General features: G+C 40.3%; 1 protein-coding gene across 5 annotated transcripts in view; it reads right to left on the reverse strand.

Moving 5' to 3' along the window:
- Positions 1–341: 341 nt before the first annotated feature.
- epb41l2 (erythrocyte membrane protein band 4.1 like 2) overlaps positions 342–26,038 on the reverse strand; it is a 62,111-nt gene continuing 36,414 nt past the window's right edge. Inside the window, exons 11-25 of one of the 5 annotated variants that reach the window (XM_030047516.1) lie at positions 25,236–25,388; positions 24,912–25,009; positions 24,495–24,667; positions 22,883–22,977; positions 17,733–17,783; positions 17,489–17,521; positions 16,477–16,536; positions 14,401–14,574; positions 11,108–11,176; positions 9,978–10,643; positions 8,042–8,170; positions 7,554–7,652; positions 7,151–7,231; positions 5,414–5,528; positions 342–4,927 (exon numbers count right to left, since the gene is read on the reverse strand). In XM_030047516.1, coding sequence (XP_029903376.1) covers positions 5,424–5,528; positions 7,151–7,231; positions 7,554–7,652; positions 8,042–8,170; positions 9,978–10,643; positions 11,108–11,176; positions 14,401–14,574; positions 16,477–16,536; positions 17,489–17,521; positions 17,733–17,783; positions 22,883–22,977; positions 24,495–24,667; positions 24,912–25,009; positions 25,236–25,388 — 1,986 coding nt within the window. In that variant the 3' untranslated portion in view covers positions 342–4,927; positions 5,414–5,423. The remainder of the gene's footprint in view (positions 4,928–5,413; positions 5,529–7,150; positions 7,232–7,553; positions 7,653–8,041; positions 8,171–9,977; positions 10,644–11,107; positions 11,177–14,400; positions 14,575–16,476; positions 16,537–17,488; positions 17,522–17,732; positions 17,784–22,882; positions 22,978–24,494; positions 24,668–24,911; positions 25,010–25,235; positions 25,389–26,038) is intronic. The other 4 variants (XM_030047517.1, XM_030047518.1, XM_030047519.1 and 1 more) reach the window with 4 other exon arrangements.

The raw sequence follows: 26,038 nt of genomic DNA on the forward strand, positions 1-26,038 counted from the left end.
TCAAACTGATGTTTCAACTGTGCCTCCTAAAAAGCCAAAGGAAAAGCCTGAGGAATCAGTCAGTATTAGAAACACTTATTTTTGAATACAGCTACACAACTCTGATCTTCTCTGCAGGTTTTTTAAGAATACACTCTGTCTTTTAGGTTTTTGTGTTTCTGTGCTTTTATTAAACTTGTGACAAGACGCCCAGATACCAAATAGTATTGTGACTGGATCGTAACTACGCTGAAATTTCAAAGGCCACAATTCCTTGTGCAGCAAGATGGAGACTGCTGTAATGCTGCCACTTTTTCCCATTTCAATCACTGAATGAGGCAAATAAATGAAACCATCATCAGTTTCAGAGTATAACAATCCTTTATTTAAACAGTGTTACACAGGGAAGGAGTGGCTGTGTGTGTGGGGAGTGGGGGTGGGGCACACGACACAATTAAGAAGCTAGATAGAAAACACCTACTGGTGATCATTGGCAGACTGAGGAAACCCTGGGGCAGGCTGCTACCGGGCCACTCTGGAGCCGATTGGCCAGAGCTTCCCATATTAGCCAATGAGGGTGGTTAGTTTCCCAAATTCCGTTTGTACAGAGTTGTTTTGTTGAAGTTAGTCGTACGATGTGCACAGAATATGTATAAATTATAAAATTAAATTACACTGTCTCGTCCAGGCGTACTGTGGTACAAAGCTTAAGATAGAACTGCAAGAAACAAATGTAAGAACATAACTATTTCGATTACCATTCGCTTTTTAAAATTTTTTACTACTTCCTCTAAAGCCAGAGCCATAGATAGAGAGAGCGTGACATGGTTGTGAAAGGAGTAGCAGCTGAATACGTTAAGGGCACCATGGTGTTACCCCCTTCTATAAATAAGAAGTGTTGGCTACAAATATTTAACAGTGCTCTCCATAATGTCATCAAGTTGAGATCCCTGACATTTTTATAATCAGCTGGCATAGAATCATCAGTTACTTATCCATGGAGCAACATCATGGAGCTGAGCGGGCAACCAGTCAGTGTGTCTACGCATGGCTCTGTTTTATCTTTCATTTCTTAAGAGTCGTCTTTAACTTCAGTAAAAGTTTTCTTGAGGTTGTGATAGAAACCTCAAGATGATTTAGAGAGAGAGAGAGAAAAAAGCCACTAATATTTTGAATCACCTGCCCTCAGGGCCCCAAAGCTCCTGTGACTGCTTCAACCAGAGCTGAAGCCCCGTGACAGAGGTAACGCCTGAGGCTACAAGTACAAACAGGAAACGGTGGCAGAAATTTGATTCATAGTGGTGTTCCTTTTTCTTAAGTTGTCAAAAAAAAAAACAAAAAAAAAAAACACTCTGAAATATATTAAAAATATCCAAGAGGGGGCACAACAAATCCCACCTTTCAACAACTAGTTCAGTTTCACAGAGAAAGGACAACAAATAAAGTTTGTAAGACTGAAAAAAAAAGACAAAACAAAAGAAAACATCTCTACAAATATAGGTTCTTTTTTTGTGATATAACCGATGCTTTTGGAAAGAGTTTTTGGAACAGCGAAAGCTCCCAAGCTGCCTAGTGTTGCACGGTTTTGTTTGTTTTCCGTTACTTTTCTTTTGTCTCTTTGTAAAGGGGGGGTTTACACGTGAGTGCTCCCCCCTCTGGAATGTCACATAACTGCATAGTAGAGGTCAGACCAGTGTTTCCCAATAGAAAGCCTGTGACAGACAGAAACCCTGACCCGTCTGGAGAGGCCAAAGTCCAGACAATAACATTTCAAATTGGAGGAAATATTCAGAGAAATAAGTATTATCAGTCCATAGCTATTACATATATCAAGTTATTAAGAAATGGCCTTAAATTTAAGAATTTTTGACAGTAGATTACTAAGAGTGAATAGCAGTGTTATGTGGGAAATGTGCACCAAGTTAAAAAAAAAAAAAAAAAAATCTGTTCTTTACTCCAATTCAAAATGCTATGATCTCTACTTTCTAACATGGTCCAGCCAGACAAGAGGGTGCTGACAAATTTCGGCAGGCCCAAACGGACCTATTTATACATTTATCTGTGGCACTTTTTTGCTAAGAATCAGTTGAATTCCGTGGAATGTGTTTACTTTTTTTTTTCCTTTTTCTTTTTTTTTTTTTTTGGCTGCTAACGATTAAAAAAAAAAAAAATCTGTGTCAACTAAATACATTAGACCAAGTAAATTCCCCTTAATCTAACAAATTTAATGCCACATTCACTTACACAAGACCATTTTTTTAAACTTTTTTTTTTTTTTTTTTTTTTTTAAACCGTACCATTTTCAGCGATATAGGAGACAGAAAATGAATAAAACGCCAACAGATTCCATTTGGGGCTTTCAAGAGCACTTCAAACCCTCTTAGATACACTTCCCTTTAGGTTGTGTTTTTACTGTCATGCTGTAACTGTTGCAAAGTTCATTTCAGTTTTGCTGCGGTGAAAACGGTTCGGAATATAGCTTGATTGAACAGTTTCAGAGTGCTGTGCCTTTGTTGGAGAGTGAAGTTTACCATGTTGTTTTTCACATTTAAACAGGCCAAAAACACATGAAATGACACAACTGTTGCAGAGTACTCGGCTGCAGTGAAACAGTTACAACACAGCCAGCGTCAGGTCAAATATGAATCTTGACATACTGTACTAAGATGAGCCCAGATAGCCTTTTTACCTACACACACTCAAACCAATCAACACAGTGGCCATCTATCTGGACTTGCTCAAGAGATTCCTGCAAGGTAGTGCTGCAGGTCGATATAACAGATTGAACCCCAAGATAGTTGGGAGTGATGAAGACGTGCTAAATTCAAGCCCAGACAGTCTGGTACCTAGCAGGGTTTGTGGTTCTGCTCATTTAGCTGATCTGGTATGAAGCTGGAAGTGAAATCAGATAGTGAACTATGATGACACACAGGCTCTGATGCAGAGGGGCGGCAGAAAGGCAGAAGTGAGAAATTTTCATGAAGGGTCCAGACTCCAGACCGATTTCATGAGTGTTTTGCAGTCATTTAGATTTGCCTCCCCTGTCTCCATTTCAGCTCCAGTTTTGGTTCCAGTGAAGGTTTAAGCATAAAACCATAGCTGAATAGTTTTAATGACAAAAGCACTAAATTACAAAAATTGCCCTAGTCCTATTGGTGTTTTGGTGGGAAAATCAAAATGATACTGTAGCGCAAATGTCATTTTTGTAAAAATTCAACCGTTTTAATTCAGTACAGGTGAAAAGTAACATGTGAAGCAGCCCCTTGCCATAGTGTGAAACCTCAATTTCTTTTTCCACTCCTGAGTAGAGTGTGTCACTGGTACTGTGGATCAACCAAACAGCGCCATCTCTATCTCCCAGTCACCCACCAGTTTACTGGTCCTCTCTCCCAATTGAAATTAAAAAAAAAAAAAAAAAAAATGCTTACTGCTCCCTTGCTTTCCCTGTGGCCCAACAGGAATGGTTAGTGTCGTACAGTGGGTGGGCCCAGGGAAAGCGCTTGACCAATGAAATGCTGTCTATTGCTCCCATTAACAAATAACTTTCAGCTTGACTGTACAGAAAGTTGTATACACCAGCTCTGAAGTCGATTCATTTTTAGTTCAAATGGTTTTGTTATAGTACAAAAGAATTCTAAAAGTAAATTAAAACTCTTTAATCCTGACACCAACGATGGAGCAGTCGCTGACAAATAAATAATCAATTAATTGTATTTGTAAATTAATATCAACTTCATTGGCTTGATCAAGGATTCTTTTTTCAAATGGGTAAAAATTTCTTTTAGAGTTAAAATGTGAACTGAAAATGAATTCTTTCCAGCTGCTAGTAAACACACAAGGAATGTGGATGAATAAGAACTATTTTAAAAAAACAAATTCTCAAAAACCTGGTTGATTGGTTTTCCAGCAGTCCTTTAACGACAGCTCCCTTATTTCTGTAATTACAGTGTAAATACAAAATAACAAAATGTTTTAACATTTGAATTTGACACAACTGGTTCTCCCTGTGATTCATGTGACCAGGACTGTTTTCTTACTAGTCAGGTTGTTGGATTTGGTCACATCTTCAAAAAGGAGGTCAATCCAAATGCCCAAAACCACTGTGAGTGTCCTTGTTTCTTTCTTGCTTATTGTTTCTGCAAAACAATAATTTGTCAATATTGCGTTAGATTTTGACACAGTCTACTTACACCATATTAAGTAAGGAAGGGAGCTGGAATTCTAAGGACTGCTGTTTTTTTTTTTTTTTTTTTTTGTTAAGGATGCACAGATATCACCTTTCACCACTGATACAGATTCCAAATACTAGACTTCAAGCACTGTTCAATATCAAATACCAATGTTATGTCACGTTATGTCTACTAGACAATACGGAACAGAACAACATTAGTCTGATGTCAAACATCAAGATAATTTGCTGGTACTGGATTTTAGTATAGGTGAAAAAACAAAATCAATACAATAAAACTGGGTAGCAGTACACCCTATCCCATCTCATACCAGGAATGTATCAGTGCATCCCTACAAGTTTAATCATAGCAATAAAGGACAGATACACTATCTTCTATTTTTTTTTTCTTTTTTCTTTTGCAAAACAAACAACGAAAGAAAAAGCACTAGTAAAAAAAAAAATGAAAACACGCTACAAATGTTAAGCTAACAAAGTGGTTCTTTTTTCCTTCAGAAAGAGTGAGGACATGTTTTTTTTTTCTTCATTTTGGAGTGAGGGGTTTAGATGCACCACTGATGCATGAAGAGGACTGACTGGGAAGAGACGGCCTCTCTCCCTCCTCTCGTTGACTTATACTCTTCCATCCTTTCCTCCTCTCTTCTGATGCTCCTGTCTTCCCTCCTCTTCTCCTCCTCAGTCAGTCAAGTATGGTTGTCGTAGGGTGATGAAGGTCGTTCAGCGTCAACAAAGAAAGCCATCACGATGGGCCCTTCAGCTCTGGACACGAGGAAAGACATGAGGGCAGTGAGACGGGCTGTGTGGGGATTTCTCTTTTTACCACCCACAGCATTTGGGTAGTCAAATGATTTTTACACACTTGTCCATTTTGCATTATGGCATAATTTCCAGTCTATCTCCTGGCACCCCATTAAAATGGGGCTGGATGGGTATTCATTTGGGGAGCTCAAACCATCAAAACTTTACATGTTGTGAGTTTCATTGGGAACTATTTTCTGTTCCTATCCGCTTCATATCTGCTTTCCTATGCTCTCTTATCCTTTTTTCCTCAGAATTTCCCTCTTAGTACCTGTGTGATAATGGCTGGCAGTTTTCCTGTTTTTATGTGTGGAAGCACTTGTTCCGACTGTTCCTCTATTAACCTGCCAATGTCACTGATGAAGACCTCAACTTGTACTTTAGCACTACAAATAATAATACTATCAATAGTGTGACTATTATCATTATTATCGTTATTTTTATTACCTGAGTTCAGTCAATCCTCCTCCTCAGCCAGCTCAGTTTCTTTATGAACCACCACTCTGGTGACAGACATGTCAGGGTGTTGCTCTTTTGCCTCCTTAATGGCCTGGGCCAATGCCTGCAGTACCAATGGGCAACCACACAGTGGCAGCACCATGTAGAGCAGGTGGTGGAGGGGCAGGGAGAAGGAAGGGAAGTGAAACAAAAAATAAAATAAGAAGCACAAAGAAACGACCAGAATGCTGGATTTACTAACAGCCTTTTCCACTTGTGCTGCTTTACATCTCCAACTGAAAAACTGAATGTTATGTGGCCTATATGGAAATCTGAGGCATCAAGTGGAAAAAAGGCATCACATTTCCAGCTCCATGTGATCCAAATCAGTTTTTTTCATAACTGATTTAACACAAAGAAGCCATCAAACTGTAAAAAGGTAAACTGACTGTTTACCTTTTCCCTGGTGTAAATCCAGCCAGACAGAACAGACACGCAAATCAAATAAACCAATGGCTCCTGTCACACAAAGATCCAGACCATGGCAAAATATATTTTACTTTTTCATATATTTGAGCTATTTGAGGGGCACCATATCTCTTGACGTTATAATCCTCACGCTTTCACTTGTCACAGCCGCCATCTGTGGTGAGTTTACACTAACCATGTTGCATCCCTGTCTACAAGTATTTAGTTTAATCTGAAATGGGACGCCAACTGACACAAGTGAAAGGCATCGATTACACAGCTTCACTTGAAATAATATATCAGGCACCCATCACAGTCTTTCAAATATCTGAAATGTTATTTTACCAGGTCTGCAAACAATTTCACATAGACAGATTTACATAGATTTTTAAATCAAATAAAATTTTCAACCATCTGTGGCTCAGGTATAATTTTTTAAGAGCTGGTTTAGCATGTAGAATTCATCAGATCTGAGACACCATAAGTTCAAAATTTGATTTTCCGTTCCTGTGGAAATCCAGACATTCCAAGACAAAGACAGCAAATCAAACTAAACAATGGCAGAGGAACTACGGAAAACAGACAAGAATAGCATGGTTATTAAAAACAAACAAACAAAAAAGGACGGATGACATTGACATGACTAAAAATATAGAAGGATGGATGAACTGAGGGAGAGATGGACGGAGCAGATGGCAGCCAAGGGGTGGGATCTACTCTGGGATTGATAGATCAAAGATGTCTCTACTGAGGAATGAATAAACTGACTGTACGAGCACACTGTGAGCAACACGATCAACAAGTCTCCTGAAACCCCATCATTTTCCTGCAGTGCTGGGCGATGCTTTACTCATGTTCCATGAGTAAAGCATCTGTTGGGCAATTGCAAAGCGGGTAATAAAGTGATTATAGTCAACCAATGCTTCCAAGAATTCAATAACCTTTATATTCAAGATTATGGAACGTGATCTTAACAAAACAAGATGAATTTTGCCGGCATCCTTGGGTTGCTGGAAAACCAAAGAGCCATTTTTCTGCTAGATTTGTTTCAGGTTATTTTCAGCTCATGCTATCTAATTAGTGCTTGCCAGCTATATTAAGTTGCTGAAACAACATAATGTTGTGAGAGGGAAAAAAAAATACAAAATGTACTTTTTGAAAACTCTAGATTACTGTGTTGCACACAACTGGTCAGAATGGAGTGATCAATCAACCGAGCTGCTCAGAGCGTGAACGCCCGGTGTGGGTGTGGGATCTGCTATGTGACTGGCAGCTGACCTGATCGTGGTCAATGTCAGCGTCTCCGGTAATGACGATGCGTTTCTCAATCCTTGTCTCTGATAGGCCACCCTTTAACGTCTGGAATTAAAAAAAAAAAACAACAAAAGCCCTTTAATGCCTGGCATAAAATAACTGGTTTGTTCTAGATGCAGAGAGCCTGTATGGGTGCTAACTGATTAGTGTTATCATTCTGTCTTTTTTTTAAAGAATCAATAGTCCTCAATTCTTAGTTTTAAAAAAGGCTCACACCAGGAACACCTTAGCATGTCAACAAATATTATGAGTCTGACAAATATTTATGTAACTGAAAAAAAGTACATCGCTGTGCAATGTGTGTGACATTAGCACACATTAGAGATACGCAAGAGGTGAGTGTGTATTTGTATGTGTGTATACATACCTTGGTAATGTGTGTGGTTGTAGTTGTACACAGAGATTCAGAGGTGATTGTCTGAGCAGTCATTAAAACGCCAGGTTCACCGTCCGCACTACCATCCAGCTAAAAACAAAGCGAGACAGAAAGAGAGAGCACATTGCACATTATCACTGGCGCATCCTTGTTAGAAATTTAATACTGGAAATAATCACACAGTATATTGTCCTGAATTCCCATCCACTTTAGTTTGTTGAATTGTTATGTTCTATACTAGCTCTGTTACTGTGAGCAGGGCAAGAAATCAACTTCCATTGTTGTTAGAAGAGAAGTTAAAAAAACAAAACAAAAAAAAAAACCATTAACATTAATAAGGCTTACAATAATGGTGGAGTAAAAATTTCTTGTATATGATGGAAAAGACATGGAAAATTTTCATTTCATCATTTCCATCAAAACTACAAACTTATCAGATTGTATGATTTGGCAATGAAGCTAGTCTTTCAAACATGTACCTGTGCAGCTTCGTATGTGATGGTCTTGGTTTCCGTATGGACGATGGGCACTTCTTTTGTTGCTATCTCAGTTTTCTGGGCTGCAAACGTGTCTGATATGGTTACCATCTCCGTTTTTACCACTGGTGGCTGAGGGGTGGGGAGAGAGAGAAGTGAGGTGGAAGAAAACAGGGTTAAGATATCACAAACACAACCTGGGCAGACGGCGAAACACAAATACCCACAAAATCTGAGATCTGTTTGGGATTCAAATTCATTTTCAAGTCAATCAATGCAAGAAGTAGGTTTATGATTTAATTTAACAATCAGAAAATTTTTAGAAGTCACTGAGTGTTTTCTTTTCTGCAAATTAATTGCAATTTCAATTTACATTTTGAATTGATTGCATTGAAAAGAAGCTGAGCCAGCTGAGCCATACACGCGGGCATACACACAGCAGTCGTGACAGTCCATGCATGCAAACAAGCTCCTGAACGCATGCAAGTCAACATCACATACAGACACACAATATAAACATGTCGTGATAAAACAGTGCAATGCCTGTTCAACTACATGAGCAACCCAACATGCAAGAAAAATGCACACCACATTACAATGGCTACACAAAACAAAACGTAACGCAAAACAAGAGCCACAACTACACCAGCAGCGCACACCACTACAGAGACATCTTTGGTGCTGTCATGCAAAAGTACAAACAGTACAGACATGCATAAACCATGGCCCAATAAAACAAGCAATACTTAAATGACTGCCAAACAAAATGTCATTTGACATGCAAATAACATGCAAGAGATAACATTCAAATGAGCAGGTGGCAATTCAGGAAGTGGCTGGTTGGCAATGATGATTTCTACAACACTGTTACTATGGTGACTGTGACGAGCCAATTAAAAACCAACAGAATGGAAAGCATCACTGCCAAACACCAGGACGGCACACAAACACACACCAACACCAATGGTGAAAAGTGGCATGCAGAGCAAAAAGCAAATATACATCTAAAAGCATCATGCATTTCCCACTTATGCCCCATTTAAACTTCCAAACACAGACGTAAAGGACTAAAATCCATGCAGCAAGAGAGGGAGAAGATGTGTGTATGGTAATACATGGGCAGAACCAAAATGGAGGCAGTAACAGCAACACACCAAACTATGAGGGGTGGAAGTGGATTAGGTATGTTGATAATGGTGAAATTAAAATATACACATATGATGAAAAACAAACTCATCATCAATGGTATGATATATGTAAGGTATGGTAATTTCACACCAACACCAACACACCAAGTCACCAACACAAAGGTGTATCAAAAACTGCATTGTCAAACGATTCTTCTCGCTTTGCCCTTTTAAAAACGCCATAGAGGGTCTTACAGGTATGGGTAAAGCTTTGGGGACTAGCTGTTCAGGCGTAGGGATAAAGGGCTCTGACACTGTTTGGTATCAGTGCTGTCGTGTGAAAACCTTAGGGGCACTTTCCGCCTTGTTAATTTCCTACTTCTAATTAAAAGCTTACAAAACAGCAATGTGTGAGTTCATTCCATAATGACAGTACACTCTAAAATTTGAAAACGACATGGGTGTCTGTGAGTTTGCCACAAAGCTCAACTTAGTCTGTCTTTATGGATATGGACAACTCCTCCCTAAAGCTAAAAATCAAAGCTTTGGCAAACCAGCCATTCGAGGTACATAGAAAATTGTTTTGGGGGGATTTTTAAGCATTTTAGAGTTTTCACACAACAGATATGAGTGTCAGGGACTAATACACGGTAGACTGATATGAAATGAACACGCGGGGCTAGATATTCACACAAGCAGGAAGGAAACCCATATTCTGGTAAGCAGGAAGGAAAAAGTAGGTGTGTCTACAGTTGGTAGGAGGGATCAAAGCCCAGCGAAGCTCCGTGATTGGCCCAGAAGAAAAAAATTACCTCAGAGCAACAAATAACCTGTGGGCGTGGTTCTGCCTCAGCCAACGAGGTTTCTCCATTCATTTTTGGCTCCTTCTCTTCCTCTGCCAAAGCAACCAACGCAGCTGTTCCCTCCTCAGAGAGGGTGTGGCCATTGGGGGTTTCGTCAGGTGTCACCATTGGATCTTCTGTGCTTTCCTCTGTCTCTCTCTCTTCTGCTCTCTCCTCCTCCTCTGCGCGTTCCTTTTTCCCTCTCTCCTCCTCTCTCCTGGACTCCTCTGCTTCTGCAGCAGCTGCCTCTGCAGACTGGCTGGCTACAGTGGGAAGGGAAGCAGCGTCTGGGGTTGAGTAGGAGTTCTCCACCTTCATATCCTCTTCTCTCTTCTCTTCTTCTATCTCCTCCTCCTTCTCTTCTGGAATTTGTGTGTGAGAAATGGATGCAGCGACATTTGGATGGTACTCTGCTTCTTCCTCACTTTCACTTTCTGAGGAAATGCTCTCTTGCTTGCCTGCCTTTGCTTCCTCCAGTGCCACTGCCTCCTCTGCAGCCTTCACCTCCTGCTCCCTCACCTCCTGCTGAACAGGTGGGGTGACAGGGGGGGCCATGGTAACTGTGACATGTCCGGGTTTGGTTGCCTTGGAAACCTCTTGGATGACAACGGTTTCTTCGATTTCAACTTCAGTCGTCTATACACGCACATACACACGCACACACATATGTGCAAGCGCACACACACACAAAGATGTACACACACATACACGACACACGTGTGGAGAAAAAAACAAAAACAAAAGAGTAACATGACCACAGAACATAAAGTAAATTAAATGAAACAAGTTTGACTGAAGAGAAATTAACACGAGACCAAAATCCAGAATGAAGGCATGGAAAAGTCAGTTTAAATGACTGGATGTTCATCTGTGGACAAAGAAGGAAAATGAAGTGAGAAAGCAGAGGGAGGAACAATCAGTGAGACGGAGCAAATGAAGAAAGTCTGAGATAGATCTTTGCAAGCATGGATGGCTGGAATGAAAAAAAGAAAAAAATGAAGGCTTTCAAGTTGGCAGATGACAATGAATGGAGGGATGAGAAAGCATGGATGAAATGAGGAATGAATGAATAGATGGAGTTATAGGGAATATAGGACCACCTTTCCAGGTTCTTTGGTATCAGAGTTCGTATTATCGGCAGCAGCTGCTTCCGTTTGGGCCACACTCACCTGCATGACAAAGAAGTTACCATGACAACTGTCAATCACACATCATAAGCAACATTATAGCTGTCAGAACTTACTCTCACCATAGCAATAGTTTCTGTGATGCCTGTTACCATACCATGTGGAAGGGTGTGGTATTTAGTTGGGTGAAGGGTAAGGAAAGTCTCTGTGGAATGTGCTATACGTTGTTCTCTCTTTTTCTCTGTCTGTCTGTCTCTCTCATGCATAATCAAGTTCATTTCCATATAGTTGTTAACATGGATACAAGCAAGTTCACTGCAGCAGGCAATAGGAGAGACAAGATAAAAGAGAAGCGAGGAGAACAATGATAAAAGATGAATGGCAGATGAATGTTCACATCACCAGCCTATCTTAAGGACACAGAATTTAATGCACACATCTCATGTGATGCAATGCAAATTATCATATTGGGTTTAGTTAACTGCAAAATGCAGACCTTCAAGTCTTGTATTCCATTTTAAAAATCATATATACACACTACACCAGTGGCAAAAGGTACAACTCTGTGCCTTGTCTCCTTGCAGCGCATAAATATTCAAAAAAGCTTGTGGTCTAAAAATCTGTGGTACAAAATCTTGAAACAAGGGTCTTGTCTCCTTTTAAGATTTCATCAATTTCTGTTTTCAGAAAAAAATAGGATTAAGTAAGGATTTAAGTGTGAAGACATGAACAAATAAATTAGGTGATACTTTTTAAAGCATGCTGCTAACATCCTCCTCATTATTTTCAGCAGACCTGTTTTTTACAGTGTTCACTTGTCCTGAAGGTGGTGATGAGGGACAGATTAATGAATGAGGCAGACTGTCACATTTGCATAAAATCCACACATAACACTCACAGCAGCAAACAAACCAAGTAGATAACATTCATGGCATTCACAGTTGTTAGTTGCTTCAGACTGGCTTTACTATGGCCATTTGGCATTCATAATGCATTCAAGATTAATGCTGCCTAAGGAGAATACAAAATGGATTTAAAGGAAATATTACCATTCATCCAGCATTCACAACATTCACAGACAGTAGGCATAACTATGGGCAGCTAGTGCAGTCTGTAAAAATGCACCTTGAAGCATTATAAATAGTGGAAGCATTACATGAAGTCAGTTTACTTTCAGTGTCACCACATTTTATGCAGTAGATTTTCTTCAAAATGTAACAAAGCAGAACAACCTTCTTTTCTCTCTGCACAGCAACCTTTCTATGTCCATTTAGTAAAATAAAGGCAATCTACTGACAAATAAATCAGGAGATGCGAGTCTTTAACTTTGCATGTATTGGAATGAAAGTAAACTGTCTCATAAATGTTTCTGCAAACAGCAGTAGCACCTCAGTGGCAGAGAGCTTGGTTGTAGGGGAAATAACAGCCACTAGCGGTTCAGTTGTACTGCAGACGGTAGTAGTAGAAGTAGTAGTAGTAGTAGCAGCAGATGAACATGTGGACATAACAGCGTCTAGTGGTGGTTCAGAGGTACTGGAGGCAGCCACATCAGCTGAACAAATGCCAAAGCCTGAGTTTCTACTGAACAGAATGGAAGCGATCTCCTCCTCAAGGCTCTACACACACGCACGCACGCACGCACGCACGCACGCACGCACGCACAGATGCATGCACGCACGTCCACACACAGTTACAGCACAGAAAACAGAAAAATAGAGACAGAGGCAGAGGAAGTCACTAAGCAGATAAACACATCATTAAAGAACTACAACAAAAAACTAAGCTGATATATTTCAATCATCACTCATCACACAGGTGGGTGAAGGGTCAAAGAGAGAGAATGGCTTAGACTTTGAACTTTGAACACTGTCTGCTGTCATTTACTGTGTTTGTTATTCATATTTGACCAATCAGATTTGCATTTTGTGAACCAATCACTGCACTGCATCCACATTTTAAACTGCTCCGTGCTCCACTGCCATTGGCTGTTGTTTCGGTGCTGTCACGTCCTGCCTCTACCCCACCTCCTGTGTTGATATCAACGTGGTATCAAATATGCCCCCCTTCACAGTCCTCTCACCACCACAACCACCACCACCACGACCACCACCACCAATGTCTACGCCAATTAACTAGAGCTTTAGCTGTGCTTTCCCCTCATTTAAAAATAACCATTATTATAATTATCATTATCGTTGTCATTGTTGACGTTTGTTGTCGTTGTTATGTTATGTGTTGTTAAGCTTATTTTTTATAGTAAAACATTATTTTCACAGTCTTTCCTGATTGAAATATCTCTTAAACCAAACATATCTGCACACAACTGTGCAGTTTTGATTTATATGTGATGATATTTGAAATAAGTCAACTTCATTTTTTCAGAAAGTGGCCATTTGACACTACACGTGACATCACACATTCTAATGCACAAATGCAACAGTCATGGAGTGTAGAACAGACAATGGCCACGCTGTGCCTGTGTATTAATGTGCTAACAGTCTAGTAAAACTGTTAATGAGAGACTATCCCCCGCTGTGTGATTAAAAAAAGGACTATGAGAAGAACAACAAGGAAACCGGAATAAAACAACACATATCTGCACAGAAGACAGCAGAGCAGAAAACAGTATTGCAGTACGGCAGAAATGAACAGTGCATAACAGAATACAAGCCACAAAAGAACTGAAAGGTGATGTGTGTCCAGCTGAAAGGAGGAGTGAACAGTTAGAGCGGCAGGGAAAGTCAGCTCAGTGTGTTGAAAAACACACTGAGCTGACTTGAAACAGAAGACACTGAAACAGAGGTACCATCTAAAGTGCTGTACGATTCAAATTTTCCATCAAGAAAAAATGTTTTCCCATTCAGGATGCAGAGCAAAGACCTGATCTTGACAAACTGAAAAAAACATTGTGATGAGCAGTGAAAATTCATGGTGATTAAAATGTGAAACACAGCATAACGTAAAAGTGTGACCAATAAAATTCAACATGAAGTCATGAAAACTCAGCTCTGGTAAAAGCATCAAATAGATGAGAGAACAGAAGAGCAGAAGAGGAGAAGTAAGCACACTCCTTGCTGTACAGACCATCTTTCTGACATTAAAAAGCAGCAGCTTTAGAGCACTGTGATGTTCTGCATGAGGGCATTTCACCTCAAGAAAGTGGGGTTGTGTATGAGTACAGTTATTTAGTGAAATGCCCTCTTGAATTCATGTTTATTCTTTTTTCTCTAGGCGACAAGACGGATGAAACACCCAGACTGACGTACCACTTGTTGCTGTTGCTGCTGAATACGTAGCGTCGTAGCGGGAGAGGAGGTGAGACGCTTCTCCCACTGGTTGGGCTGAGGAGGAGAGGGAGGTGGCGCCTCCATAAAGGAGCGTTTTAGCTGGCTAATGCTAGCCTGGTGTTTCAGGACCTCTTCCTGGGTCTTATCATGGTCCTAATGGGGAGGAGGAGGAGGGAAGGGGCATGGGGGGGATAAGGGAAGGGGTGGGGAGGTAAATGAGGGATGGAGAGTGCAAGAGATGAGTAGGGATAAATGAAGGAAGGTGGATAGTAGGAATAAAGGAGACAGGTTACAAAACGGGAGGAAAACAGGAGAGTGGAGTATGGAGGAAAAAGGTGGGGAAAGAGGGCAGACAGAGTACAGAGAGGAAAGAGAGGAAAATGAGAAAGGAAAGGAAAGTTAAAAAGTTGGGGAAGAGGGAGACCAGAATGAAGAGAGAGGGGAAGAGGGAGAAAAGGATGAAGGAGGAGGGGGTAAGAGAAGGACAGAAGGAAAAAGAGGATAATGGGCAAGAGAGGAAATAGACATATAGAAAGGGAGAAAGGAAAAGAAAAGGAAGGAAGGGATAGAGGAGGGAGGGGACAAACTCGGTTCAACAGGTCACAAGAACATTAGTCTGTCAATCAGGAGGAAAACAAGATGGGAGCCAAGCCTCACTGGAGTAATATTCTTTGAGCTAAGTTTTGTTAAAGGGGCTTTACAAAAATGAATTTCACTTAAAATGGAACTCATATGGTTATTATGGCCAAGTGCTGTAACCAGAAATTGTTTAGCAAGGCTGCAGTGAAACAGGGCTTCTCCACCGTGTAGAAGAGTTTTAAAGTTTATTATAATGGGCCAGAACAGCGGGGCAGACAACAGAACATGGTACTGATAGTGCTCTCCCTTCTCTCCTTCACTCAAAAGCTCCATCTCACTGTCTCTCTTTTGCTCTGTTTACTTCATTATAACAGTCCATTTCTCATTTGCACTTTTTCCTTTCTCAGCAAGTATATTTGCCTCTCTCTAACTAATCTCTATCTGTCTCTCTACTTGTTCCCCATCTTTTTACAACCTTCCCTCTTCTTCACCTACCTGCTTGTCTACAAAAATGTATGTCGTCTAGTCACCGCAATAAATTTCATAAGGTTATTGTGTACTGTAGGTAATTAAATGAATCAGATTTCTTATATATTGTGGTCTCAGTAGCAGGATCAATGAGATATTCCTCAGAAAATGTGTTACTAGTGACAATGATGATACTCAGAAAATGTATGTATAGAGATAAATACGGCAGAATCACTGTTAATGGGCCTATCTGCTTGTTGGTTGTGTGGAATTAACTTGGCCTGTAGTTTTATTTTTCTCTTATGGTGAACCAAATTTTGAGGAGGATTTTCTGTGCATGTTACTATGTTAGTAAGTTCTAGTAATTCATAATATGTATTATATTGGTTTTAATGACAACCAATGCACTAACATCACTATCAGTCTCATGTTCCATCAAGGGATCTGTTGTTGTTTTAGTAAGTTATCCAACCACACATCAAACAACACTGGCAGCCAATCACAGCCAGCCAGAAAAAAGAAGAAAGCTCCTTATATGGGTTAGGGAGGCAGGATTAGTCAGGTTAGACACAGCTGTCTGCCAAATAATCCAACAATAATCAAACCAATAAGCGATTGAGAACACATCAAGTTCACAAAAATTCTGCATTCAACATGCACAGAGCATGCAAAAAAGTCTGCTCACATGCACGCTTGCACACACCATCAGGGCTGGTGTCAATTCACAAAATTACCTCCTCATATCAAAGGTTTCTCAGTAATACCGGAATTACTAACAATTTCTGCAATTGGCTGAACTGATAGTGAATTGAATCTAGCCTTGACACCCACACACACCCACACACACACACACACCCACAGGCATGCACACAGAGTCTGAGAGTGCGAGAGGGCAGCAGATTTGTACAGTATAGTTCAGAGGAAGTTGTAGTTCTGATGGCGCTGGAGTACACAGAAAAGATGTAGTTTGTATTTTCGGCCATCAGAAGACGCTAGTACATTACCAACCTCCAACATTAAATTACTGTGTCTCACATAAATATTGTCCCCATGCACTCTCAATGGACTCTGGAAGGCAGACACACAGCACAAAATAAAATACAGGAAATAAAATTTAAAAAATGTTAACAGTAAACCTCAAAATAAAAAAAATGAAAAATCAATTAAAAATGCATGAAAGAAATAAACTGATAACATAAAATACATAATCAATTAAAAATGCCAAACAGGCATGTGGTGAGGGGTCCAAAATGTATAACTGTGATACAGGCAGCAATATGGGTACAAGCACAAAACACAGATGCCTTACAGTCATAAACAAAAAACAAACCCTATTTTGAATATTACTCAGTAAGGCTGATTCAAGTGTGCCAGTGCTTGTACTCATGTTATCAAATGCATTAAAAGATCACAACACCAACACACATACACACAAACCAACAAACACCAAAGAGCTATTAACAAAACCTCCCAACCAGTGGTTGGAACCACAAAAATGAACCAGAAAACCATACTGAAAGAGTGACACTATGAAACCACGAAACCATAAGCCAAAGCAGAGCAACTGAAAGTGAACATTGTGGGTAAAATTGCCCATTCAGGATCATTTTTTTTCCACCACTACTGTTACAAACCCAATCTGCAATCTGAGCATAAAACACAGTGTGACACTGTAGCCCTGCCATCAAAAAACAATTCACAAGATTGAAGATATCTTTTAATCTCAAACTGATTCATTAAGCTTTTGATACAATGGCAGTATGAGGCTGCTATTTTGAATGTACTTTGTAGCTGCAAGATTTGTAACAATGAGCTGAGTGAATCTTCAGAAAATCCAGACTGGGTCTATAACCAGTAGTTAGGAAATTTCAAAGCTGACTTCACAGCATCATGTACAGGCAACTTCACCCTGGAATCAAAACAAAAATCAGTGAACCACTCCCAACGAACCAGGGCAGAGCAAATCAAATGATTGACAGACCAATACACGACCACATAACAAACGAGAGAGTATGTGAACCTGAGACAGGACAGGCTCGGTGGGTCCATGGGACTGTTGTCGGTGTAAAGTCAGAGAGAGTAAAGTTAGGTTAGGGTTACTGCACGTGTGCTCCACAACGCTGCAAAATTTGTTCCTGTCAATATTCCTAAAACTTGGTACTATTTTTCAGTTCTTAGCAAGTGTCATCTTTGATCATTCCATCTTTATTTTCCCAAGAATCTGAAAAGCATGCTGGGCAAAGAAAGGTATCAACCCTACAGACCTGTGTGGGCGTGGCCTCCACATCACCAAGGCTTAACTCCACCTCCTGAACCTTCAAGGTCGTAGTCATGGCGATGGTAATCGCAACAAAATGGGGAGTAGGGGTATGGAGAAAGAAAATGTGAAATGGATGATGGGAAATTCCGTTTTTTTCCCAGCAGCCTTGGTGGTAGGGAAGTACTGTTGTTCATGTAACCATTGCACCCCACCCACAGGAAAATTTACTCATGACAGGAAACTGAGATGTGAAGGACTATAATGGTAGACAACAGCTGCTACTGACTGCTCTGCTAAATATGTAGATATTAAGATTCACAATCTATGTCACAGCATATGATTCTTATACAGTGCTTTTTCATGCAGATGCATTTACAATTTCCCTGAACAATTCTGTGTGTACAGCATCTCTTACTGGAAAAAATATACACAAGTGTATAATCACACAATAACAGTCAATAACTACACTATACCACTGACTGCTCTACAGTAAACCACGTTCAAAACCAAGTCAATTTCAAAGCACCTACAACATGGAGTTAGCAAGTAACTTGTTACAACTTCTGTACAGACTGAACTTGTGTACATTTCAAAAGTACAGATGCTACTTTTTAAGTCTGTATTATTTTTTAACTTATTTTAAAATATATACGCTAGCAAAGCTTTTTGTCATTTGCAAGGATGAAGCCAAATGGAAAGATTACAGAATTAAGTTCTCAGTATAAAAAAGTTTTTTGTGAGCAACTCTCACTTTTACTTTAGTAGTTTTCTATAGTTAATTACTCTAACTTCGGTAAAAATTACCTCTGGCATAGGTGGATCAGCTTGCATAAAATGTGCCAACAGTGTTTCCAACTTTACTTTAATAGACTATCACTGCTGAGCTAGAAAATACAATTTGTATCTCTTATTTGCTTGAACGTGTGTGCCATTTTGCATCCCCAATTGACATCCCATCACACTATTTTCCTTAAAAACTTGCTGAAGACTAAGGGTTAGGGGTTGACAAGCGGGGCACCTAAACTTTAAGGATCAGGGGTAAGTGTAACACTGTTTATTTTTATAGTGATAAGCATGAGCTGTAATATATCCGACAGGGTTTAACTAGTATGCATCTATCTGTCTGTATAGCCGTAATATCTTCTACTCTAGAAGTCAATATTCACTGCTAACCTTTATCTTGTCTGCACTACAAAGGTAAAGTACAGTAACTGTTGTTGAAACTTGACTTATTGACAGTCACATATAATTTGTCATGTACACAATGTAATGCTACTTTGTTTTAAGACAGGGCCACTGGACAGACACACACTTTGACCAGTAAGAAAATTACTGTTGACTAACTTATTGTTTGGAACAACAAAAGATGGCCATTCTCAAAACAGCGTTTTCCTCATTGGTAGCTACTGTATCTCACCTTTATAAGGCAGCTATAGAAACAAAATTAACTCTATGCAACTCTGGCATTGCTTTACACCAACTCTATGTTTTATAATTCTATGAAAATCTACCAAAATTTTATATTTCATCACTGCAAGCTGTTTAAATCTTTTCTGTATTTCATATTGGTTGATACTTTTTCAACTCCACTTTAGATTTTAAAACTCTGTTTAGTCTTAATTAGCTATTCTACTCTGTCACCTTTATATACAAACAACACAGTGGGGTTGGCAAAGTGCAAGGGTGGCAAGAAGGAAAAAAAAACACCAGGGAAGGACAGTCTCTCACATACACAGACACACAAGTTTAAGGAGGGAGGGGTAAAGGAGGGGTGATGAGAATGGAGACAGGGGTTGTGAGTGTGTTTTCATGCAGCAGGATCGCACATCTCTTGCGTCCAGCTAGCACTTGTGTGACTGTAGTGTCTTATGCGTGGTGGGGTGTGTGTGGGTGTGAGAGGAGAAGGCTGCTCACTAAAACCAGAGCTTGAGCGATCCACAGATTGATCATTTAGCGTCTTGGTAACAAACATTGGCAGAACTGCCCTTTGCTGACTGGACACCATATTCTCTAGGTAGCAGAGGGTCAAGCCGAGGGGGGTGGCTAAAATCAGTGCTAAGGCTAAAGACTGGCTTGCAGTCAGCATCACAACCAGTAGGAAGAGAACTAAGAGACAGGGCAGGAACAAGGGGGAAGGATTTAGGAGGTAGCGATGCACTGATGAGGTTAGAAGAGGGAGAGAGAGGGAGGAGAGAGAGGAGAGAGAAGAATGACATGGAATAGAAAAGAAATAGGAGAAAGAGGAGAGGGAGGGGACAGAAGAGAGAGAGAAAAAGGAGAAGAAAGAAGAAAGCTTGGGAAGGGAGGTGAGAGAACAGAGTGAGGGGAAAAGTAGATGTGTAGGGTGAAAAGAAAAAGCACGAACCAAGGTGATAAATTTAGTGGGCAGATAGTGGGTAAAGAATGCCATTGAGCCTGTGAATTTCACAGCTAAAGCATTAACAATTTGATCCATTAATTTGGAAGCTGAGATGTTAAAAAAGGTAAATTTGGAGGTGCTGAAAGTAGAATTTTTTAACTTTCCTGCAAGCTTAGAAACCAGCATGGGCACAGTGAGAGTAAAAATGCTCCATGTCTTTGTTAGACATGAAACCAGCTTTGAAAGTAGGGTTTCTTTCTGGCCTGACAGGGACAAAAAACACAAAAGGAGAGAAACATATTTAACCACGGCTCTCAGAGAGAACCAGCTCAGCCAGTTTGGAGGTGGTGCTGTTGCTCTGGTTTCAGACTGGCAGTTCAGCTCCTCTCCTAAAAGCTCTGAGCTGCAGGTATGGAGCACATGAGGGGAACTTGTGACTGAGTCCTGAGGGCTTTGTGTTGGGTGTTCAGTGTTTGTGAACTGCAGATCAGAAAATGTGGAAGAGCTTGAGGTGTTTGAGGAAAGGGCCCATGGTGCGGGCGAGGTGATCATATCATCGATGACGTCATCATCTTCTGAGATGTCTGACAAGCCGTGGTCGAGCTCGGAGATGGAGTCAAGGGAAGGAGGGATGGAGGAGAGTGAGGATGAGGAGGAGAAGGACAGAGGGAACATGAAGATAGACTGATGGAGGAGAGTGGAAAAGGAAAAAGGAGTAGGTTGTGCATTCAGCAAGAGAGCAAGCAGAGATTGAGAGAGAGTGTGGGGAGTGTTGGGGAGCAAAGACAGGAAAACGCAAACATACATATATTGTGCAGGCGAGTAGCAAAGAAGTGAAACGAGTCAAACGGCAACTCAAAACAATCCAAGCAATGCGCACAAAAGAAAAACATCATTGAATTTTTCATTTTTGTGAAAAGATGAAAACATGAGGGCATGCAGGAAGGGAGTGAGAGAAAGAAAGTAAAAAATGGAGTGTGCCAGAAAAAAAGAGAGAGGGAGAGAGTCACGTTAGTCAGTGAAACACCACAACATACCACAATACAGTAGGTAAAAAATTTAACATAGCGGGGTAGAGCATAGTGCAGAATACAATATGCATATAGGTGTGTGCCAGAAAAACAGGGTGCCACCATCAAAAGGAGGAAGTCAGTTCCACAGTGCTAGGAGGTGAGCGAGGAGGAGAGGAGAAAAGGGGAGAAAGGAGTGAGGCGAGGAAGATGGAGCAGGAATAAGGGAGGCATGCGTCACATAATACTCTGTATTTATACATACTCCAATGCTAGGCACAGATAACAGCTTGGTTTAGCAGCGGACACAGTCCCACCAGTGAGCACTCAGTCTCGCTAGAGGACATCACCAAAGGGACATAAGAGTCACACCGAGAGTGGGGGACAAGTCTGTCCACTGGACAGAGTTAAACACTGGAGCACAGAGTCTCACCAAAAGACACCAAGTCACACCATCTCAAATCCCCCATGATGACACACAGAAATACTTGGCTACCTGTAGCTAATTGCTTTAGCAAAAAGTCTCTGCTAAGTAACAAGTTAGTTGTAGCTGCAAATGCTAAGTTAAAATCCATAGAAACCCATGGCAGTAATCACCCTTGCTTTCATTAACTATGCACAAAGTAAGGATTTCAACAAAGCCTACAGAGAAAGAAAGCCGAACCATGGCCATCAACTGGTGTGAAACAGAAAAGAGTGCAGTACAGTCTTTTGACCAACTGGGGCAGTGCTGAGCATTTGCTAAACAGAGTAGCATATATGGTGATCAATGGAACTAAAAACCAAAAAAATGATCACTACTTTTGATTCCAAATATTCATCAGTAGCTGGACTGTTAGTCACTGTTACACAGCCCAATATTTACAATGAAGACATAATTATGGCAATTTCAGAAGATTTCCATCACATTGAGGCTATGTGGTGTTAACTTGTTATATAACCAGAAAAACGGTTCAAGCTATCTATGCACATTGAAATGTGCATCTTCTTAAACTGCAACACCAAGGCACAGGAAATAAAATTATCATAATTAGAGAGCTGATTTTCTGGAAAAGTCCCATTTACCGCTGTTTATTTGGCTTTGTTAAGCCCATTTTTTTGTGCTCTACATCGCCCCCTGGAGGTGGCCTCACATATTCTTGTACTGTACGTAGAATATCTCCTAATGACTAACTGGTATTACCAGGACATCTTACACACACATGCGCGCACACACACACTGAAGAAGACAAAAACCAATGATGAGCACAAGTGTCTCTTGTTCCTTGTGGTCCACCTAGTAAAGAAAGTTAGATGTCTAAAGAAACCTGTGAGAAGCAGAAATATTTATGCAGAGAGAACAGGTTTCTCATCTTCCACATCCACCTAAGGCTGTCAGAAACCACCACAGGGAGGCACTGTAGGCCCCACAATACACAATTCACTTGTCCCCTAAAGTATACACACATTAACATGCTCTACATCCATGAAAAAGCAAGTTACAATGGATCAGTTCTGTTTATACAAAGACATGGATACAAAAGTACGCTATCAAGTGCTTCTGTAGATTGGACATGGTAACAGACTGAGGTCCACAGCTGGACAGGACTTTCATCTTTCCAATACCCACACACAGTTTCTCCCTCTCTCTGACACACAAATGTACAAAAAAAATCTCCAGCAGGTAAATATGGACAAATATGGACTCTACAAGACAATAAAACAAACAGACATCAAACATCATTTCACTCTTTCTCTGTTTTACTCTCTCTCATCTTTGCCTTTCACACACACATGCAAACACACCTTAGAGTCAGATGGCAGCTCCAGGTTGGGCTCGCGTCCATTCTCAGCAGAGGAGGCCAGGTCCCTGCCAGCCTCAGTTATGCTAATCACTGGTGCTAAGAAAAGAGAAATGATACAAAAAATACAAAGAGAAGTTTCAACTTTTGAGCATTTTAAGATAAAAACTATGTATATTGGCCATTTGACTATGCAATATCAATGGTCTGGCATAAACCTCTCTCTGTGAGTGGTGTCAGTAGAGTGCGGAATGTTATAGCAAAATGGCAAAAGTGGGGGCATATGGGACTGATTGCTGCTTTCATGCGCAGCCTTATCTTGACATGACCCTTTGTTGACACAGGGGTCATGTGTAAATGTTAGCTAAAGTTGTTATGCACACATTCCACAGCTCAAGTAGTGGTAACATTACCAGTAATTTTCTGTAACGACTGTATGTGTGAACATAACCATAACATTATAAGATGTAAAACTCTGATTGGTTTTGGTGATGACCATAAGTAGGAAAGGAAAACAATCCACTACACACAGAAACATTTTGAAGAAAGATTGGCAAAACCATTGAATTTGAGAGACGTGGAAATAAGGCATGTGCTCAGTGCCCAGGCAGGCAAAGACATTTACAGACTTGGATACAAAGGCTGGATGTTGCTTCTGAGTAATTCCATGATATTACCACAGAGGAGTGTAATGGTATGCCCTGTATTGTGTGACAAACTGCCACCTGTACCAGTAAATTTAGCACAGCAATTTCATGGTATTCATGGTCAGTGACAATAAATTAAAAAGGGTGAGGAGTTGTAGTGGAATAGTACGCCCAGCAGGGGGCAATGTTACACAGCTGGGAAATGTGTTCCAGTGTTTGACAGGGATGAAACAGATGTGTGGCACAGCTGCACCAAAGTGGCATCTGTGGACCAAATCTGGATCAGTTTGGAAAAAAAAAAAAAAAAAAAAAAAATTGCTCAAGCATTTCAAAGAGAATGAAATATTATGTAACAGAATATGCTGACTTAATAGTGTTAATGTGGGGGAAAATGTTTCCAAACACATTATATAAAAATAGTTATATAAAAATAAGATAACATTTTTACTTGATGCCCTCCTAAATAAGGACTTCCCTCATGTCCTGTTCTCATGTCCACAGTACATTTTGTATCATCGATGCCAAAGAAGTTTGACCATCCTTGCTACAGTTTTCTGGTCTGTTCCCTGTCATGTTGTGCATGTTGTTTTTTTGTTGTTTGTTTTTATTGTATGGGTCACTTTCTCTTAGATACCATACACATCCTTCCTCCTCTCGGACTCTCTCTCTCTATCTCTCTAACTGTGACAGGAAACATATGTTTCAGCTATTTCCTGTATCTGGTCAGACAACATCGCTCTCTCTCTCTCTCCCTCTCTCCCTATCTCTCTCACTCTCTCTCTCTCTCTCTCACACACACACACACACACACACACACACACACACACACACACACAAATCCCAGGCATTCTCTCCATCTATAATCCCACCTCCTTTCCTCAGTCTATCCATTCTATTTGTGTCTGTGAGTGTCTGTGAGTGTGCGTGCCTGTGTGTGCCTGTGTGTGTGCCTGTGTGAGTGTGAGTTACCTCCATCCAGACTGCGGCTGATGCGTTTCGATGATGTACGTTCAAAGGTAGGTGCAGGTCGGTCTATGAGTGAACTGGCCTGGCGGGTCTGGGTCTGGGTTCGTCCGCTGTAGCGGAACTTGGAGCCCAAAGTCAAGAAGCGGGCCTTGGTAGGAGGTTCTGGTGTGTTTAACCTGGAGGGAGAGCAGGGGAGAGAAAGTGCCAGAGTGGCAGTCACATTTTTGTGTGCACTACAAGAGGTAAAGGTTTCCAGGCATTTCCTCTTCCAACAGGATATTAAAGTTTGCTCCTCTCCCTCCCTCTGTCTGTCTATCACATGTTATATTACACTGAAAATGCCACAGCATAAATTGTTGGATAAATTCTTTTAATATTAAAAACTACTGATTTTGTTTTTCCAACAATCAATATATCTACCTGAAGAAACTGTGATTCTCCACACAAACTTTCCACAGCCTTTTGGCAGACCGGTGATTGGGGAGCTTAAATCCGACCGTGCTCTCAAACTGCTCCGCCTGTCAGAGATGCAACAAATAAACACAAACAGGAGATATCAGCATTGATTACACAGCCAGATCAAAAAAAAAAAAAAAAAAAAAAAAAAAAGTTTTGTATCAAACTGCACATTTTATGTGTACTTTGTATGTTAGATTATTCTACAGATGTTGCATGTGTCTATGACAGCTCAATGTGTATGCATTTGGTCTGTATCAACCTGTTTATGTGTGTATGTGTGTGTACCTCTCCTGGTCTGATCTTGATATAGAAGTTGTTCCTCTTGTATGAAATCTTGAGTATTTTGGGCCAGGCAAAACGATTAATCCGAAGTCTGTCTTTGTAGACCAACAGGCCGTTGGCACACACACCTAGCATGATGTCCACACCTTCAGAATCCTGTGACACACACACACACACGCTGACTGATTCAAATGTACATCTCAACCATTTTACAATGCAATTATTATCCAACTATTTCCTGCTTCATCATTTGTACAAACTCTAAATAGAATCATGTCAGTGGACTTCCAATTAAAAAGAATTGCGTTGTTAAAAACCATGAAACTTTTGAGTCAAACTGAAGGGTCAGGACACCATTCAATGTCTTAAAGACCACATGAAATGGAAACTTACTTTATTGATTTGATGCATTTCCTAATAAAACAGGATGTCTGGGTGGGATAAAGCCTAACTCTAACCCAAGATGATATCAGTTTGAAGGGATAGATGGATGTGAGAGGATGCTTAAAGATTTGTTATGGTTTTAATGGTTGAAATTTTAATCGCCACCCACTAGTGCAGGATGATGTCACTATTTAAAATTCTCTGTTTTACGGGAAGTAGAATTCATGTGAGGTAATTTCATGGGGACTTTATAAGTGATACATATCTCGGAAAAATATTGGATTTTATTTTGGACTTTGCAAAACATCATCTTGCCCAGAGATACAGTAATTAATACAATATACAATATTTCATTATGATAGGGAATATAACATATTCCATTGAGCTGGCCATAGTAGCCAGATATTCACTTAGTCTGTTTG

Source organism: Myripristis murdjan, chromosome 24 (assembly GCF_902150065.1).
Source record: "Myripristis murdjan chromosome 24, fMyrMur1.1, whole genome shotgun sequence".
In the NCBI taxonomy this organism is placed as follows: Eukaryota; Metazoa; Chordata; class Actinopteri; order Holocentriformes; family Holocentridae; genus Myripristis; species Myripristis murdjan.